We start from the raw sequence: 17,480 nt of genomic DNA on the forward strand, positions 1-17,480 counted from the left end.
AAAAAATGAACATATCATGTGTTGATTTACATTCAATCTCCATAGTTCTTTTTCTGGATGCAGATGGAGTTTTCTATTCAAAGTTTATTGGGATTGCCTTGGATCACTGAACTCCTGAGAAGAACCAAGTCTTTCATAGTTGATTATGCCATAATCTTGCTGTTACTGTGTACAATGTATTCCTGGTTCTGCTTGTTTTGCTCAACATCAGTTCATGTAAATCTTTCCAGGTCTTTCTAAAATCAATTTGTTCATTTTTTATAGAACAATAATATTCCATTACTTTCATATACTATAATTATTCAGCCTCAATTAATGGGCATTTTTTCATTTTTTAATACTTTGCCAACCACAAAAATATAGTTACAAACATTTTTGTATTAAATCCTTTATGATTTTCTTGGGATACAAACCCAGTAGTGACACTACTGGATCAAAGGGTATGCACCATTTGATAACCCTTTAGGTATAGTTCCAAATTGCTTTCCAGAATGGTGGATCATTTCACAACTCCACCAACAATGTATCAGTGTCCCAGTTTTCCCACATCCTCTCCAACATTTGTCATTATCTTTTCCTGTCATCTTAGCTAATCTGAGAGGCATGTAATGGTATCTCAGAATTGTTTTAATTTGCATTTCTCTAATCAATAGTGATTTAAATCCATTTTTTCATATGACTATAGATGTTGGTCACAGCTTTTCTAGAGGAGCGAAAGCAGCAGCACTATAAAGCTCTAACTTGCTCGCTCCAGATAAAACAGGTTTTGAACTGCTGGTGCTGAGCCAGAAAACTGAGGAACACAGAGAGTGGGACAAGTCACCAAGGCAGGACACTGTGTGGGAATCAGGCTATATAGTAATACCCTAAGCCTGAAGAAAAAAGCACAGCATCTAACTAGGGTCAGTTCTGACCACCAAATAGCAATTGGAACAGAGACCTAGGTTGGTACATTGTAAATTTTCTAGTATGGGAGAGGCTGAGACATTTTGAGATCTAGCCCCTAAAGAAACCACAATCAGAAGGGAAGGAATTAATAAGTGAGTGATAAGGAAAATAAGGGGAGAAATACTGAAAGATTTATACTAAAGATTTCAAGAAGAAGAAAACTCAAAAGACTTTGAATAGAAATAGATATATTGACAGGAAAAACAATAACAACAGAAGAAAACATGACATTCAAGGCTAGCAAACAAGTTCAAGCTTCTATGAATAAATACTACAAAATAAATGAAAATTGAAGTGGATTGTGGTCCCTTTAAGAAACTGTATTTCCTATTGATCTGTGATTCCTTTCAGATTTCCAGCCCTTCCTGGCTGAGGCAAATCCTCCCCAAACAAGTTGTCTTTCCAGGATGCCAAAGCCTTTGATTCAATTCCAAATCCTGGTCAAAAGCATCCCTTTGAATTTCAATAGAAGATCCAGGCTTGTCCCAACTCTCACTGGATCAGAGCCAACTTGGGCTCTCCCAGCCCCCACTGGGTCTGGCCTGCTCCCTGCTAGGGCTTCCCAACCCCCATCAAGACACTCAATATAATAAGCCTCCATCAACTAAAGTCTTTGCAGATGGACCTTGGTAGCTCCCTTTACTGCCAGGACCTTCTGTCCACTGAGAACTGCATTCTCAGTGCAAAACTCCATTTTCCATAGATCTGCCACTATAGAAGTCAATCTCTGGATAAACTGATTTCTATCTACAATAAACTTTCATTTTGCAACTAATATTCAGGAATGAGTAAATTATTTCACTTCTAAAACCTGCGGCTGATTTAAAGGGGATTCTTAATAACTCTCTTATAGCCACTAACTCTAGATCACCAAGGATCTAGACCACTCAAACAGCATCAAAATGATCTAACATTTAATGAGCTAGAAAAATGTGAAATTTGAGAAGAATATGAAATGTAACACATTATTCCTGAGTGGTTTAAAAGAAAACTGAAAATTATGAGAACAGAATTTATATTCTCCACAGAAAATTATGAGTGAAATAGAAAAACCTGAATCTGTAATAGCAAGCCTCACTAAAGAAACAAAAAGGAGAACAACAGATAAGGAATGCAAATATACAGAGGGGAAGGACAACATATCAGAAGGAAAAAACAACAACATAAAAGAAAACATGCTCACTATGCAAGCAAAATATATTGCTCTCAAGACCAGATGTGTAGAGACAAACTCAGAACCACAAGTCTCCTAGAAGAATCTGACAGGACAAAAAATCTTAACAGAATAATGAAGGGAATAGTAGGAAAAAAAAATCTTCCAAGAATTTCTAAAAATATGAAATAAAATTGCAATAGAAAAAAATTCACAGATAGCCACTAAGGGAACAAAACAAAAGAAAACCCAAGTCTGCTAAGTCTGAAACACAGAGAGTTAAATTTAACAATTCAATTCAGAAACTAGAAGTTCTGAAAGCCAACAGGAAAAAAGACCTTCAAATACAGGAAAGGGCATTCAAATAAGCAAAATTATTCTTTGCCCCCTAAAAAAAGAAAGAGGGAATAGAATAATGTGCTATGAAGCTCTAGATGTAGTTCAGGGTGCCCTAATCTGCAATTCTTAGCTGAATTTATACAGGACAAAAGATTGACTTCAACAATAAAGAGTTTGAAACACTTTTTAAAAGAATATCAGAATTGAAGAAATTATTTACTTCTTAAACACCACAAACAATAGAAATGGCAGGAGAAAATTAAATGCAGCAGATACAGAAAACAATGGCCAGAGTGATAATAGGAAGACCAATATTTCTGAATAAACACAGGGAGACAGAGGAGTATACAAAGAGGTGAAGATTGAAATCTGGTGAACAATAAAGAGACTGATGGGGTGCAGCTTCTAAGGGATATATAGTAGTAATTCTGAAGTCTCCTGCCCTTAGGAATATATATATATATATATATATATATGATGAGGTTTAGAGTGGTCTAGATTCCTGGTGGTCTAGAGGTTAGTGGCTACAAGAGAGTTGTTAAAAATCCCCTTTAAATCGGCCGCAGGTTTTAGAAGTGAAAGAATTCACTCATTCCTAAAAACTAATTGCAAAATGAAAGTTTATTGTTAGAAAGAAATCAGTTTACCCAGAGATTGACTTCTATAGTGGCATATCTATGGAAAATGGAGTTTTGCAGTGAGAGAATGCTTTCTCAGTGGACAGAAGGTCCTGGCAGCAAAGGGAGCTGCCAAAGTCCAAATGCAAAGACTGTAGTTGATGGAAGCTTATTATATTGGGTGTCTTGGTGGGGGCTGGGACAACTGGAGCAGATCAGAACCACTGGGGGTTGGGTGGCCCAAGCAAGTCAGAATGGGGACTGGGACAAGCCTGGATCTCCTATTGGAATTCAAAGGGATGCTTTTTGACCAGGATTTGTAATTGAATCAAAGACTCTGGCATGTTTTCCCAGTTTGTTGCTTCCCTTCTAATCTTGTTCGCATTAGTTTTGTTTGTACAAAAGCTTTTTAATTTGATATAATCAAAATTTTCTGTTTTGTGATCAGTAATGGTCTCTAGTTCATCTTTGGTCACAAATTTCTTTCTCCTCCACAAGTCTGAGAGATAAACTATCCTATGTTCCTCTAATTTATTTATAATCTCGTTCTTTATGCCTAGATCATGGACCCATTTTGATCTTATCTTGGTATATGGTATTAAGTGTGGGTCCATTAGAATTCTTCCTTATAGCAAAGAAATACAGTTAAGCAAAACAAGCTAACATTGTCCTGTCTGACTAAATATATTTCATTTTGTACCTACAGTTCACTACCTCTTTTTGAATAATGGAAGGTATGTTTTACCAGCAGATCTCTTAAGTGTAGATTGGTGACTACATTGAAACAAGTTCTGATGTCTTTAGATGTAACTTTTTCTTTCCAATGCTACAGTTATCATGTAATCTGTTCTACTTTTGCTTATTTTTACTTGACCTGGTTCACATCTTCCAATATTCTCCTGTACAACACAGAAATGTGAGCTAGATGAGATAGCATGTCAGCTTGGAATAAGATACATAATTAACTGACCTAAGAATCTGTCTTTCACTTTTTGCTATTTAACATTTTTATGGATGACTTAAAGACAGAGATAGTATATTTATCCAATTTATAGATAACACAATTAGAAGGGATAGCTAAATACAGGATGACAAAGTCAGGATCTGAGAAGACCTCAGTAGACTGAAATACTGAGTCAAGTATCATAAGTTAACATTTAATAAAGTAAATGTGAATTTTTATGTTTGAATTCAGAAAATCCACTTTACAAACACAAGATTGGGGAGCTGTTCAGTTCATCTGAAAAAGATAAGTGTATTAATGGTCTAATAGCTTCATATGAGCCAAAAATGTGATACAGTTTTAAGGTAGCATTAAGGGAAACACACACCTAAGAATCTAATGGTAGATTAGCCCAATGTACCAGCAGACCACATCTGGGATATTATTCTGTGATTCTGGGAACAACAATTTAGGAAGGACACTGACAAGCAGAAAATATCCAGAGATATCAAAATGATGAAAGATAACAAGTCTGTGCTAAGGACTGATCGAAAAAAATTAAACCAATCAAGCTGGTATTTAGTCAGGAGATGAGAAGACTTAGTAGGAAGTTATAGCTTTCTTTCTTTTTCCTTTTTTTTGGATTTAAAATGTCAGATTTTTAATGTTTCAATCAAATACAATTAAATTGAAATACAGATATAGAAATATAATATTTCTTAGGTGCTGTTGGTTTGGAACAAACCAAATAGCATCCCTTCTCCTTGGATTGTCTGCAAATGCTGTGTTTGTTGAACATTAATTTTCATGTAACATTAATCCCAATTCTAGAAAATCCTATATATAGTAGCAGATTTTCAGTTGGTACAGACACTTTGTACTAAAAAAAAATTATCAAAATTGCAAAGGCATTTATATGTTTTTTGATCTTTCCATAAACAATGTGCAATGTGCATCTGGCAAGAAATCATATAGTATTACTGAATGTTATTCAGAAGCACTGATGAGTTGTAATACCAGAGAAACTGAGGTGAGAAGACGTTTTAATTTTTAACGTGGAGTTTAAGCTAGCTGACAGTAATGGGGATATGCTTCCAAAGCATTTGGTACTGAGAAACTGAGACGCAGACTTTATATAGAGTTTGCAAGCAGACTACAGAAGCTGAAAAAAGCAATTAGCTTTTGCAGCTGTTAGCTTTACTTCAAAGACAAAGCAAAGAGAGAGGAGTTAACTTGGGGCTTGTGCCTCAGGCCCTGTCAGACAAGGGAGAAAGGCTAGATAGCATAACTTGGTGTCTCTGTCCTTGACAAAGATTCTATTCCCAGGGTAGTTTTGGACAGGAATGAAGTCGGAGAGGCAAGCACCTGGAGACTGTTCTTTTCTATCCTTCATTGTGTTGCAATGGTATGTGAAGGGGAGTTGGAGCCTCAAGGTTTAAAGTTTTCTTTTTAAATTCATTTTTCCCAAGTCCAATTGCACAAATGAAAAAGGGGAGGGGGAGGCGTGTACGGCGTGCTATCCAGGGCCTAACAGAACAAGAACCGTATTTTAACATAGCAATAATCATTCCACTGGGGAAGAAAATCTTGATGATTTTACCACTAGTATTGTAAGACAGTCATTCTTAAACTTTATAGCTTTCTTCAAATAACTTAAAGATTGTTGTTACAAAGAAGATTTATAAGATTAGTTCTGTTTGACCCCAGGGGGCAGAGGTAAGAGTAAAGGGTGAAAGTTGACAAAAAACATATTTAGGCTTGATGTCAGGAAAAACTCTCTAATCATCAGAGCCGTGCAAAAGCAGAATGGGCTCTCAGGAAGCAGAAATTCGAACAAAGGCTGAGTGGCCATGTGTCTTATTCTGGGTCGGGTGGGGCCAAGTACCTCCGGGATCAGATGTACCGAGGCCGTGACAAGACCCTCGGCTGTTATTTCGTGCCTGCGCAGAAAACCACACAAGATGAAGCGAAGGGAAAGGGGATGAAATCTGTTGGCTGAGGGGAGGAGCCACCCGCCTCAGCGCCACGCATGCGTTTAAGCTCAACCACAGATAGAAGGGGGGCGGGGTCCCCTCCCGGAAGTGAGCGGCCGTGGGCAGGTCCCCTGACTTTCCCTTTCCGGCAGGTCCCCATGGAGGCGCTGGGGAAGCTGAAACAGTTCGATGCCTACCCAAAGACTCTGGAGGACTTCCGGGTCAAGACATGCGGTGGGGCCACAGGTAGGAAAAGGGGACAAGGTCAGGGGTCGGGACGGGGGATGGGAATATGGGGGGGTGTTTTTCCCGAGCCCTTCCCCTTGCCCCTTGTCCTCGCCCCGATATCAGGCCCCGTGCTGGCCTGGGTTGGTTATGGAAGATGAGACAAGTACCAAGGGAGAGGGGCTCGCTGACATCTGACCCCTGGTCCCTGTAGTGACCATCATCAGCGGTCTCCTAATGCTGCTGCTCTTCCTGTCCGAACTGCAGTATTACCTTACCGCGGAGGTGAGTCTCCGGGGCCGCCGCTAGGGGCATTCTGGGGGCGGGGGGAAAGAAACGTCATCAGGAAGCGCCGAGCGTGGTGGTGAAGTGAACTCTCCTCCTCCCTAGGCGCTAAGGGGTTACTGGAGGCAGGTGCACTGTGGGACCTAGTTGGGGCAAGAGGAAGATAGGATTCATTGTGATAAATTGAGGCCCTTTCGGGACTCAGTGGAGGAAAGAGGGATTCATTGCGATGAATTGGGATGAACATGGGGCTAGGGGAAGAAAGGGTTCAGTGGGCTTAATTGGGGCCCTCAGCGATCTCTGGGCCTAGAGGGGAGATTCCAGGAAATGAAGAAGGGGGTGCAGTGGAGCCACTAGCCGGGTCTGCGGGGTGTTTGGGGAGAGGGTTCCCCAGGAAGCAGCCGAGGGAGAAAGGGGAGAAATGGAGGAACCTCCTGGAGCTGCCGTGGGGCCGAAGGGGAAGAAGGCGACCCTCTGGGGCTGGGGAAAAGAGTGCTGTGACGGAGGCCATCCGGAGCCCTGTGGCCTGAGACTGAGGGATGGGGAAGGATTGGGAGGGATCATTGCCATAAGAAAGGGAGCATTGAGTGGAATGAGGAGAGGGGGCGGTGGGAGACCAGTTGGCTGAGGAAGAGGGCACTGAGCTGAGGGGAAGGGGGTGGGGAGTGGTGATGCCAGGGCGTACAGGTGGAGTAAGGAGGGAAAGGGGGGACTTCACTGGTTGGAGGCATCGGGCAGGAGAGGTACAAGCAGGGGCATGGGATAGATGTCTGTTAACTGAGTATTTTTGAGAGGTGGGAGGAGAACAGGGGATTTATAAATAATCTGAGGGTGACTTGGAACTGAGAAGTTGTTTGTGCAAAGGGGAGGAGGTTGATGGGAGGCTAGAAGAGGATTGATGGTAGCTGCTCTGGAACTGGTCCCTACCAGCCTGAGGCAGTTGCCCCCACCCATAGGTTCATCCTGAACTCTATGTGGACAAGTCCCGGGGGGACAAACTGAAGATCAATATTGATATTTTCTTCCCGCATATGCCCTGTGCATGTAAGTGCTTGATGATCCCACCTTCTCCCATATATCCAACCCCATCCTAAACCCATTGGTAAAAATCATCACGGGAGTTTTTTCCCCCCTCCAGCTCTTATGCTAATATATTGTTGTGTTTTCTTTGCATGTTTAGAAAAATGAGGTTGCAGCATCAGTCCCCTATTCATTGCCCTCATTTTCTTCACAAGTAGGCCCAGCCATAGGAATTAATCTAAGATCTAAACTCCCTGGTTCTAGATCTGAGTATTGATGCCATGGATGTAGCTGGGGAACAGCAGTTGGACGTGGAACACAATTTATACAAACAGCGTTTGGACAAGGATGGCCACCCTGTAACCACAGAAGCTGAGCGCCATGGTAACCAGGAGAGACAGGCCCAATCAACCCTGCCCTCGCCCCAGGAATCCCTTTTCAGACTAGGATCCTTTCTTTGAAGTGGGTGAGGAGTCAGAGAATCAGTTTCTAAAGCTGAAAGTATTCATGGAACCACATGGTTTAATCCCTTGCCTATAAGCCTAGAGAAATTAAATGACCTAGAGCTCAAGGTCACAAAGCTAGTTAGTACAAGTGGAACTAGATTCCACACTACCCTGTTGTTTCCCTGCCCAGGGAGCTGATCTCCGTAGGTCTTTCAGCCCTTATCTGTCATTTTTGAGGATGTCATTTGGAATCTGACTGCCTGTTGCCTCTCTGGGTTTCCTATGGTAGGAACTAAAGCTCTTGGAATATTTACCATCCTTCCTGCCACCTCCCCAACCCACTACAAGGCTCCTGCCATTGATTCCTTGCCTTGTCCGTACTCTTATCAAATGCTTGCTTTATGGCAGCTGAGTCTATCAAATCTATCACCTGGTCTTGCCTCTACTCCTGGCTAATGTCTTGGGCTCTGCTTACCCTCAGAGCTGGGGAAAGAGGAGGAAAAGGTCTTTGACCCCAGCTCCTTGGATCCTGAGCGCTGTGAGAGCTGCTATGGTGCCGAGTCTGTGGATAGCAAGTGAGTGTCACCCACACAGGTGAGCTTGGGCTTTGCTGAATTTCTGTGAACCTGGAAATGGGCCCACCCCCTCTCTGCCCTACACTGAGCTGGGCTCTGCCTTCCCTATCTCTCCCTTCTAGATGTTGTAACACATGTGAAGATGTTCGGGAAGCATACCGGCGCAAGGGTTGGGCTTTCAAGAACCCAGACACCATTGAACAGTGTCGACGTGAAGGCTTCAGCCAAAAGATGCAAGAACAGAAGAATGAAGGCTGCCAGGTCTATGGCTTCCTAGAAGTCAACAAGGTCAGGATCAGTTTATGTCACAGAACTAGAAAAAAAGAGGAGAAAGCTCTGGGATGAGGTCTGATTAAATTTCCTTAGATGTGGATAATTTCTACCTGGGAAGACTAGGCATGGTTCTTTGAAAAGGTGACAGTCCTTTTGCCTGAAGCTACTTAACAGATATTTCCTGATCACCTATTGTGTTTAGTTTCTGCTCTTAAGGATCCCACAGTCTAGGCTGTAGGATTTTTTTTTTTTTTAATATTTAGTAAGTTATTCAAGTTTTTATTGCAGTAATGATAATAGTTTCTACCATTTCCTTTCATAATGTGTATTGAACAGTAAGTCAAGGCCACTTAAAAATGCCTTTTCTAATTTCTAGTGGCAATGACTAGAAACTGAATTGATATCATAACCCTTCCATTTCCATAAATAAATCTGTATGACTCAGTCATCTCTTAGATGCTTCTCTGTCAATATATTGGTTTGTTTTTTTGTTTTTTTAATAACTTTTTATTGACAGAACCCATTAGGCTGTAGGATTAAGTAGAGACACCAGTAAATATCATAAAGAGTAGTTTTAGAGTGCCAAAGGGGCGAAGATTTCATGGAGGAGGAAATATTTGAGATGAGTCTTGGAGGAATGATAGAGGTATGGGAGTAGAGAGATTGGAAAGTGACTGAAAAAGTAAGTTGGTACTCATAAGGCCTTGAAATATAGTTTATAACGTTTGAACTTAATTTTTTTAGATGTAATTTAATTTGACAATCATTATTTAGAAATTAGTCCAATTTTACCTGAGATTAAATTTGTGGAGGAGGATCATGTTATTCCTCTGCTCAGTAATATCCTATGGCTCATTATCACCCACTGAGTAAAGTTGTATTTCTTTTTTTTAAAGCATTCAAGACCTATACAATCTGCTGTCACTTTTTCCCTCCCTCCATTCGCTGACCAAACTCAATTAATATAGGAGTCAGAGGAAGAAAATGGTTGGGTGAAATCTTGGAAGTAGTGTTATTTAGAATTAATGATTGGTCAGATGTAGGAAAGGGAGAAAGAGTCAAAGATAGCCCAGGTGATAGGGAAAATGGTGGCACCCTTAACAAATGAGGAAGGTCATGTTCTGAAGGAATATTTCTTTTAGGTGGCCGGGAACTTTCACTTTGCTCCTGGGAAGAGTTTCCAACAATCTCATGTGCATGGTAAGTGAAGATTTTTGTCAGAAATTACAGTCAGGCATTTATTGGAAAAGTCTCTCTCCCCACTCTCCCAAAGATCCTAATCTCCCTGCTACAATCCCATCCCCACCTTCACCCCTATGCATATACACATTAACTTTGTAAACATAAACAGCTTGACTGCTTTGCTTTTGCTTTCTTTATCTTTCTCAGATATTGTCTCTCAGCTCTCCTGCTCTCCAAGTATTCCAACAAATGTATGAGAAGGGAATTTGGTTTAAGTTCCCCGTGTCTAATGTCCCAAAGATTTAATCACCAGAACTTAAGCAGGAGACAGACATGAGTACCTCCTTGTTTAATCAGTACCCAAAAGGGAAGAGGACAGGGTTCAGAGTTAGGATGTCTTTCAGGAAATAAAACAGTATGGGGAGGTGGTGATGAGGCTCTCATAAAGTCAGTTTACCTTATTCAGGGGATAGTATAATACATCTTAGTGAATTGATTTCCCCTCCTCTCTCCCCAGCTCAGGAGCTGGGGTTGTGGCCTATATACCTGGGATGGGAAGATGCTGGCATTTGAAAGGGAAGGGAGATGGTTAACCTCATAAATAGTCCATGTCCTTCCCCTTCACAAGTCTTGGAGCAAGATTGAAGATGTCCAAACTCCTTTCTCAACTGTCTATCACTACCTCTGCCCAACTCTAGAAACTGGGGTGGAGCTCAGGACCCATAATGGAGCACTCCGGATCCTTAATGGCTGATGTTCTCACACATACAGGCCACACTAATTTTTTGGACTGTCATTATAAAACACTGAATCTCACTCTTTTTTTCTTTCCCTTTTCCCCTCCATGCTGCAGTTCATGCTGTAGAGAGTAAGTGGCCAAACTCTTAAACCTCCTCACTTCCATAGGGGGGAGAGCAAACTTGCCTTTGGCATGTCCTGCTGTCAAGAGTTGGGGATTGGATGGTGACTGTATCTTTTCTGGACAGAGGTTAAGATGGAGCTAGGTCTATAGCAGTTGAAAAAAGTGCATTTGTTTAAGGCAAGGATCTGTCCAACATGAGAGACTAGAGCTAGAAGAATTATGAAAGAACCTAGACCAAGCAGTAAATAAGTAAATAAGGCAAAGAAATAAATTGGAAGATGTCTTCAGGGCCATTCTCACCCATTGATCCCATAATTAGTCCTTTCATCTAATAATGAAAGGGTCAAACCTGTGAGCTTGTGTTCCCATAGAGTAAGTTAGAATGGGAAAAACTTCTCAGTAACTTTTTCTTCCATTTTACTTTTTTTTTTTTTCCTGTTTTATGCTCTATTTCAATTAAATAGAAAGCAAAGCTAATGCAGCAGAAAAATCATATCTGTAGCTCACTGATGGATTTAAGGGATCTATAGAAAATCACAGTATTAGAATAAGATAAAACTTTTAAGAGATTTTTTTTTCTTGTAGTCCATTCTAATTTATAGCTGAAGCTATAGTAAGCAATTTACCCCAATCATATTATTTGATGGCTGGGTTGGTCTTCTCTTCAGGACTTTACACAAAGCAATTACCTCCAAATTTTGCCTTCTGCTTTAGTAGGGCACCTTCACCCTAGTTGAAGTGATCCTAGGGAAGTAGGATCTAACATTTCCATTCTCACAGAAGTAGGGTACAAAGAAGAAACCTTTTCTCCATCCCCAATATGTTCTCCAGATCAGATTCCAGATCCCTTCCTTGGAACTTCAGGAGGCACATAATAAGACTAGAAAGTAGTTTAGGAAATCATGGGTTAGGGAATAAAGTGACTACCAGAAAGTATGGCAAAGCCATACTCCTGGGGAAGAAAATGAAAAAGAAGCTCCCGAGGATACCAAGTTGGATCCAACCATAGCCACTTAACTCTTTTTTTTTTCCCCCTAGTTCACGACCTGCAGAGCTTTGGACTAGACAATGTAGGTACCAAACTTAGGTGGTAAGTACTTCCCCAGAGATCGGCCAGGGCTCTTGGCTTTTAGGATCCTTAAGAACTGACTCACTTGGAAGGGGCTTATCCCTCCACCCCAACCCTTGTTGCTGATTTTAGTGAATACTAGATCCCCAAATTCACTGGAATAAATGGAACCAATCAGCTTTCATCAGCCCTTCCCACTAGTTCTGGTCATGTCAGCATGGGATAGAGGGTAGGCTGGCCACTGTAAACTCCCTCTATGCCTTTGGGTGTCCTCTGAATTGAGACCAGAGTTCTGTATGACCAGAACATTATGTTGGTATTTCCAGATCAATATGACTCACTACATACGACGTCTGTCTTTTGGGGAAGATTATCCAGGAATTGTGAACCCTCTAGATGATACCAACATCACTGCTCCCCAAGGTACTAAGGAGGACTAGGGCTGGAGGTGCCATTCTAGATCTCCTCTTAGGGCAAGGGGAGGGTGGCCAAAGATGTTCATGTGGATATAGCCAAAAGGCTTGTCTTAGTTGCTACTCTGCTCTTGAGTTTATTTCCCATTGTTCTCACAGCTTCCATGATGTTCCAGTACTTTGTGAAGGTAGTGCCCACAGTATACATGAAAGTAAATGGGGAGGTAAGTCAGAGTCCCCAGCTGCCAGCTCTATAACCTGACCACCTCCTCCTTCTCTGTCCAGGGCTCCGTCTGCCTATTACAAGGCATCTTTTAGACAGTGAGTTCGTGAGAACAAGAACTGGGATTTTTTTTCCCTTTCTTTATATCCTCAGCACTTAGCATAGTACTTGGCACATAGTAAGCTCTTAAATGCTAGTTAACTGACTAACCACCAAGCTGAGGCAGATATACCCCTACCATTTCTACTCTTTGTCACTGCTCCTCTCCCTTCCAACCCCAGGTGCTGAGGTCAAATCAGTTCTCTGTGACAAGACATGAGAAAGTTGCCAATGGGCTGATTGGAGACCAGGGGCTTCCTGGAGTCTTTGTGCTATATGAGCTCTCGCCCATGATGGTCAAACTGACAGAAAAGCACAGGTGAGGAGGAGGCAGGGAGGGGCCATAGGCCATAATTGGTCTTCTCTCCAAGTGCTTCTAGCAACCCACACTGGTTACTCCCCCATTTAGATCCTTCACCCACTTCCTCACTGGTGTCTGCGCCATCATTGGAGGCATGTTCACAGGTGAGTTTGGCCCTCTATGGAGTGGATTTGAAATGTTTGTCCTTAGACTTGAGGAGCAGGGAAGAGTAGAGGAAGGAGAGTTGGAATTTAGCCAGGAGCCTTCATAATTGTGGGAGGAGAAAAGACAATTTGGACTGAACTGCTGCCTAATCATGGATTGATCTTTCCCAGTTGCTGGACTCATCGATTCTCTGATCTATCACTCTGCTCGGGCCATCCAGAAGAAAATCGAATTAGGGAAGACAACATAGTCACAGGAGCTGCATGCCCAACCCAACCCTGTCTTATTCGGGTCTATCTGTCTCCCAGCTCCTCCCAACTTCTTCAGGCCCTGTCCCTCATGAATGCTATTCTGCAACATATAAGACCTTCTCTGTCCTCCTGACCCCACCCCACTCCCAAGAGTTGGTAAAATTGTGTATTGTGATGGTATTGAGGTCTAAGTGTGTCTCCTGCTCACTCCTCCCTCTCCTTCCCCCCAAAATCCTTTGCTTCAACTCTCATGCTCCTTGTGTCTCAAAGGACAGTTCCTCCTGGTCTTTCCTGTTATATTCTCACTTAAGCAAGCTCCTTCCTATACTGGAATCACCTGCCAGGAGTCAAGAGCAAAGTGAACCCCTTTCCAGAGATGCTGGTCTCTCAAATTTCACCTCCCTGGCTCTTCCTAGAGGCTGATGGAGGCACTGAGCTTGGAAGAGAAGCTGAGCCAGCTACCAGTATGGGGCATTATCAAGGAGTAGTAACGTTTTGCTTTTGATCACACCTGGATTAGGAGGATTCAAGAGGATAGCCTTCCCTCAGGAAATGTCCACCCTTATTCTTTCACGGAGTGTTTATGGGATGGGAAGCAGCAGCCACAGGAAGCCAAGGAAGTAAAAAGCTCCAGGTTTCTGTCCCCAAAGTCAAACCCCTTTTCCGTCTTATGTTCTGCCTCAGACTGGGATGGAAGCTGAGAAGAAGGGAAAGTAAAAGGAAAAACAATGCAAATTCCCATGGCTTCTTGGGGTTGAAAGGAAGAATTTCTGACTTTTTGCTATCCCTAATGCTAGTTGGGTTCCATCTGTGCCTTAGTCACAGTGCAAACATTGTCACCTCAACCCTCCATTGACTTCTCTAAGATTTCTGTTCACCTGCATAAAGTCCACTTCCCAGCAGAACTGGGAAATCAAACTTTCCCAGAGAAAAGTATGAAATGGACAAAAGACATTGCAAAGGCGGCTGTTGTGTATATACCTGAGAGGCAATGCTGTCTAGTCCCAGCACAGAGTGAATGAGGAACAAGGGGATTGATGACCATAAAGTGGTACAACTTTTTAGACCCTCCTGAGTCGACAGTCTCAAAGATATGGACTTAATCTTTAATCTTCAACTTGTTTGGTTGAAAATTAATTTCCCAAATATCAGACACCAAATTGTGTTCAAAATAAAATAGAAATGATTTTTAACATTTTTATCTTTTGTGAATTATTTTCGTCTCTACTTTTTTTCCTTTTGTGTATGTAAAAAAGAATTGGCTGTAAAACAATCTCCCTGAACTCTCTTTAGTTCTCTGGGATGAGTGGATAGTGACAGGTGAGATGTCAGACATGCCCCTCCATGCCCCATTCTTAGCCCAATACACACATTTTAGGAACCTCTTGGACGTGTGTAGTCTGGAGCATCCCTCCTGGGCCCAAGGTTAAAAGAATGAGTTCCCAGAGCCTATGTCCTCACTTTTTTAGGTATCCAATCCAATTTAACTGTGACCTTTCTGCATAAATAAGACATCTGAACAGAAATCAGCCATTCACAGTCCTAGGAATCCCTAGTCTAGCTGAAGATGGCTAACACGACTTTACAAGATTCCTGCCTCAGGCCTCCCTTGGTATAACTGAGACTTTGAAGGGGCTTCAGAAGATCCTCTTGGTTCTCTGAGATCCTCTTCTCTCTAAAGCTGAGCCCACAAATGCCTCATTTGATGACTAAAGCTGTTTGCAGAAACTCATTTTCTACTGCAGGTCTACAGCACAAAAACTAAAGTACTCTCTACTATGCACGAGATTTAACTGATAGGTTTTATTCTACAACGATCTGCGTTTTGTCCTGGTGAGGATTCAGCGTGCATCATTTTGTGCTGGGATTTGACGGCAGCCACGAGTGGTCGGGGATCAGTGGAGGGGTCGGAAGATGACTTCGCTAATCTGACCAGGGATGGTGTAGAAGATGAGAAGAAGGAAGACGGTGAGAAGGGCCAGGAGCAGCAGCAGCACGAGCACACGCCAGTACCGGCGCCAGATGAAGAAGACGAAGGTTTTCAGTGGGTTCACAAACCAGTTGAAGGAGGTCTTCGGGCGGCTGAGGGGAAGGGATAGTAATAGTGGTTGAAGCCTGAGTTCACCTTAGAAGCACCCCCGGCATGTCTGCCTTCCAGTATTTCCAGCAGATGTTGGAACCCAAACTTCCCGACCTAGCCATACTCACTTGGGCTTCTCCAGGGCCTCGGGCTCCTTCCTCCCCTTTCCCACGGGGCGTTTCTCAGCTTCCTCCACAGGCAGCAGCTCAAACTCGGCTTCCACCTTTCCCTAAGCGGTACAAGGGGGAAAGGAGGGATGAGCTCCAGCAGGGACCGTCTCCCCTCCCCCCACGCCCTGCCCCCGCCACACGCACCGTCAGGATGTAGACGTTCCCACCCGAGTCGGTGAACTCCACGTCCTCGGCTTGGCCTTCCTCCTCCTCTTCTTCCTCTTGTCCCTGCTCTCGGCCTCCTGCTTCTCACGTTCCAGGTCCTCAGACTCCCGGAGCTTCACAAATGGCCACCATCCACGCATGCGCCGAGAGCGGAAGAGACTGCAGCGGGGGCTGGCCCTATCGTGAGCCTGACGAACCGTGCACAGCTTTGACTCTCGGGCACCCCGCACCATGTTTGGCAGGTGGAGCTCCAGGGACCCTGGGGATGGCGGCAAAGCTTGGGTCAGTCAGAACTCGGAGGTCCCAATCAGCTCAAAGCTGGCAGGATCAAGGGCAGAGCTCTGCGGGCTCTTCAGGACCCCAAGGACCATCCTTGTTAAAGGGTTTTCTTGGGAATAGGGCTTGGCAGAGAACTGTCTGAGGAGGCGAGATTCGAGGCAAGAACTGGGGTCGGGGTGGTGAGCTTCAGGTGAGACAAAGGGCCAGAAGTCAAGGCTGATACCCAGAAAGTCGTTGGCGGAGATCCGATCGTAGTCCCAGACCTGCAGGACCAGCACCGCCGGCTGTCGGAACTCGGCTTCCTCCAGGGCGAAGGGACTGGGTTTTCTCCTGACGCTCACCTCCTGCTCGGTGGGCAGGTAGTCAAAGCGGAACACGAAGCGCCAGTTAAAGTTCCCCTCCCCCGTCAGCGAGTTGAAGTGGACATCTGTCTCCTGCTTGTCAGATTCCAAACCCTTCACCCAGCTGGGAGATAGGGAAGGGGATGGGGAAGGCATGAGGACATAAGGCTTTCAGAAGCCCCAGTCATCTCAGATTCAGGGCATCAGAGCACTGTTGGAGCCCCACTGAATCAGTCCCCCAGCCCTCGTGGGCCCTGGGTTCTGCCTTCCCCCACCCCTAGCCTGCATTGCCTTGGGGTCCCCACCTTTTCACATAGATGTCGCTGGACATTTCCCCAGTGAGGGGATTCACATCATCCAGGATCACATCTTCAGTATTCCAGATGATAACTCGAAGCTCATAGCTGTGTGTGAGAGAAGAGGGTTGAAAGAAGCATCCCTTCCATAGGATTAGGAGATCAACCTTAATTCCACAGAAGCCTCATCATCAGTGCTCTGTCCTCCATCCCTTCTGCCTCTTACCTTCTATCGAACAGCCCCAGATCCTAAAACCCTCTGAATTCTGTCCCAGCATGAATCTAGTCTAAGTGAGTTAAGCCTAGGGATTAACTCATGCTTGAGTTCTTTCCTGTAGAGGAAACTGATGGAGGGCCACATTTGGTCAAAATTGGACCTGGTCTTGTCCCTAGCTGCTGCCCCCCTAAAATCCTCCCCAATAAATAGGAGAGTGTGGAGCTTAATGGAGTCATCTTGATTCTACCTACCCAGGAGTCCTTCCCAGAGTTACAGCTCAATAGTTGCATCTCTCCTTGAGTCCCTCTGCTTGTTTCCATTCTCTCTCTAAGAGCTTCCTAAGGTCAGGAGTCCCATCTTCTCTAAATTTTGTATTCCCTCTAGTGCTGTCCTAAGTGATGAGCTTATTAAATTCTCTCCCCCCATATTCATGTCTGTCTATTTTTGTCTCTTCTTTCTATTAGCTGATCACAAGATCGACAACCTAGAGATGGAAGGGACCTTAGACCACCAACTCCAACCCCTGTATTTTCCAGATGGGAATTCTGAGGCACCGAGAGGTTAAATGCC

General features: G+C 43.6%; 2 protein-coding genes across 5 annotated transcripts in view; one reads left to right on the plus strand and one right to left on the minus strand.

Annotated features, from left to right (window-relative positions):
• Positions 1-6,098: 6,098 nt before the first annotated feature.
• On the plus strand, positions 6,099-14,555 carry ERGIC3 (ERGIC and golgi 3). Of its 4 annotated transcripts, XM_051979192.1 has the most exons (14): positions 6,117-6,219; positions 6,413-6,483; positions 7,440-7,527; positions 7,768-7,887; positions 8,431-8,524; positions 8,647-8,812; positions 9,940-9,997; positions 10,833-10,847; positions 11,880-11,911; positions 12,237-12,333; positions 12,483-12,547; positions 12,828-12,964; positions 13,055-13,110; positions 13,282-14,555. In XM_051979192.1, the coding sequence occupies exons 1-14, from the start codon at positions 6,132-6,134 to the stop codon at positions 13,359-13,361; spliced, it is 1,167 nt and encodes a 388-aa protein (XP_051835152.1). In that variant the 5' UTR covers positions 6,117-6,131; the 3' UTR covers positions 13,362-14,555. The 4 variants fall into 4 exon arrangements, with proteins under 4 accessions (XP_051835155.1, XP_051835154.1, XP_051835152.1 ...); XM_051979195.1 differs by lacking the exon at positions 7,440-7,527 and having other exon boundaries at positions 6,099-6,219; XM_051979193.1 differs by lacking the exon at positions 10,833-10,847.
• Positions 14,556-15,145: 590 nt separating this feature from the next.
• Positions 15,146-17,480, minus strand: part of LOC127546766 (fer-1-like protein 4) — a 31,685-nt gene continuing 29,350 nt past the window's right edge. Inside the window, 6 exon segments of the mRNA XM_051973716.1 lie at positions 15,146-15,444; positions 15,571-15,671; positions 15,757-15,815; positions 15,818-16,036; positions 16,280-16,521; positions 16,703-16,801. Coding sequence (XP_051829676.1) covers positions 15,258-15,444; positions 15,571-15,671; positions 15,757-15,815; positions 15,818-16,036; positions 16,280-16,521; positions 16,703-16,801 — 907 coding nt within the window. The 3' untranslated portion in view covers positions 15,146-15,257.

This window comes from Antechinus flavipes, chromosome 2 (genome assembly GCF_016432865.1).
Source record: "Antechinus flavipes isolate AdamAnt ecotype Samford, QLD, Australia chromosome 2, AdamAnt_v2, whole genome shotgun sequence".
NCBI lineage: Eukaryota > Metazoa > Chordata > Mammalia > Dasyuromorphia > Dasyuridae > Antechinus > Antechinus flavipes.

Coding starts and splice junctions, on each gene's coding strand:
- ERGIC3 (XM_051979192.1), top strand. CDS start 6,132: ATGGAGGCGCTGGGGAAGCTGAAACAGTTCGATGCCTACCCAAAGACT. Junction 6,220..6,412: donor GACATGCGGTGGGGCCACAG/GTAGGAAAAGGG, acceptor TGGTCCCTGTAG/TGACCATCATCAGCGGTCTC. Junction 7,888..8,430: donor CACAGAAGCTGAGCGCCATG/GTAACCAGGAGA, acceptor GCTTACCCTCAG/AGCTGGGGAAAGAGGAGGAA.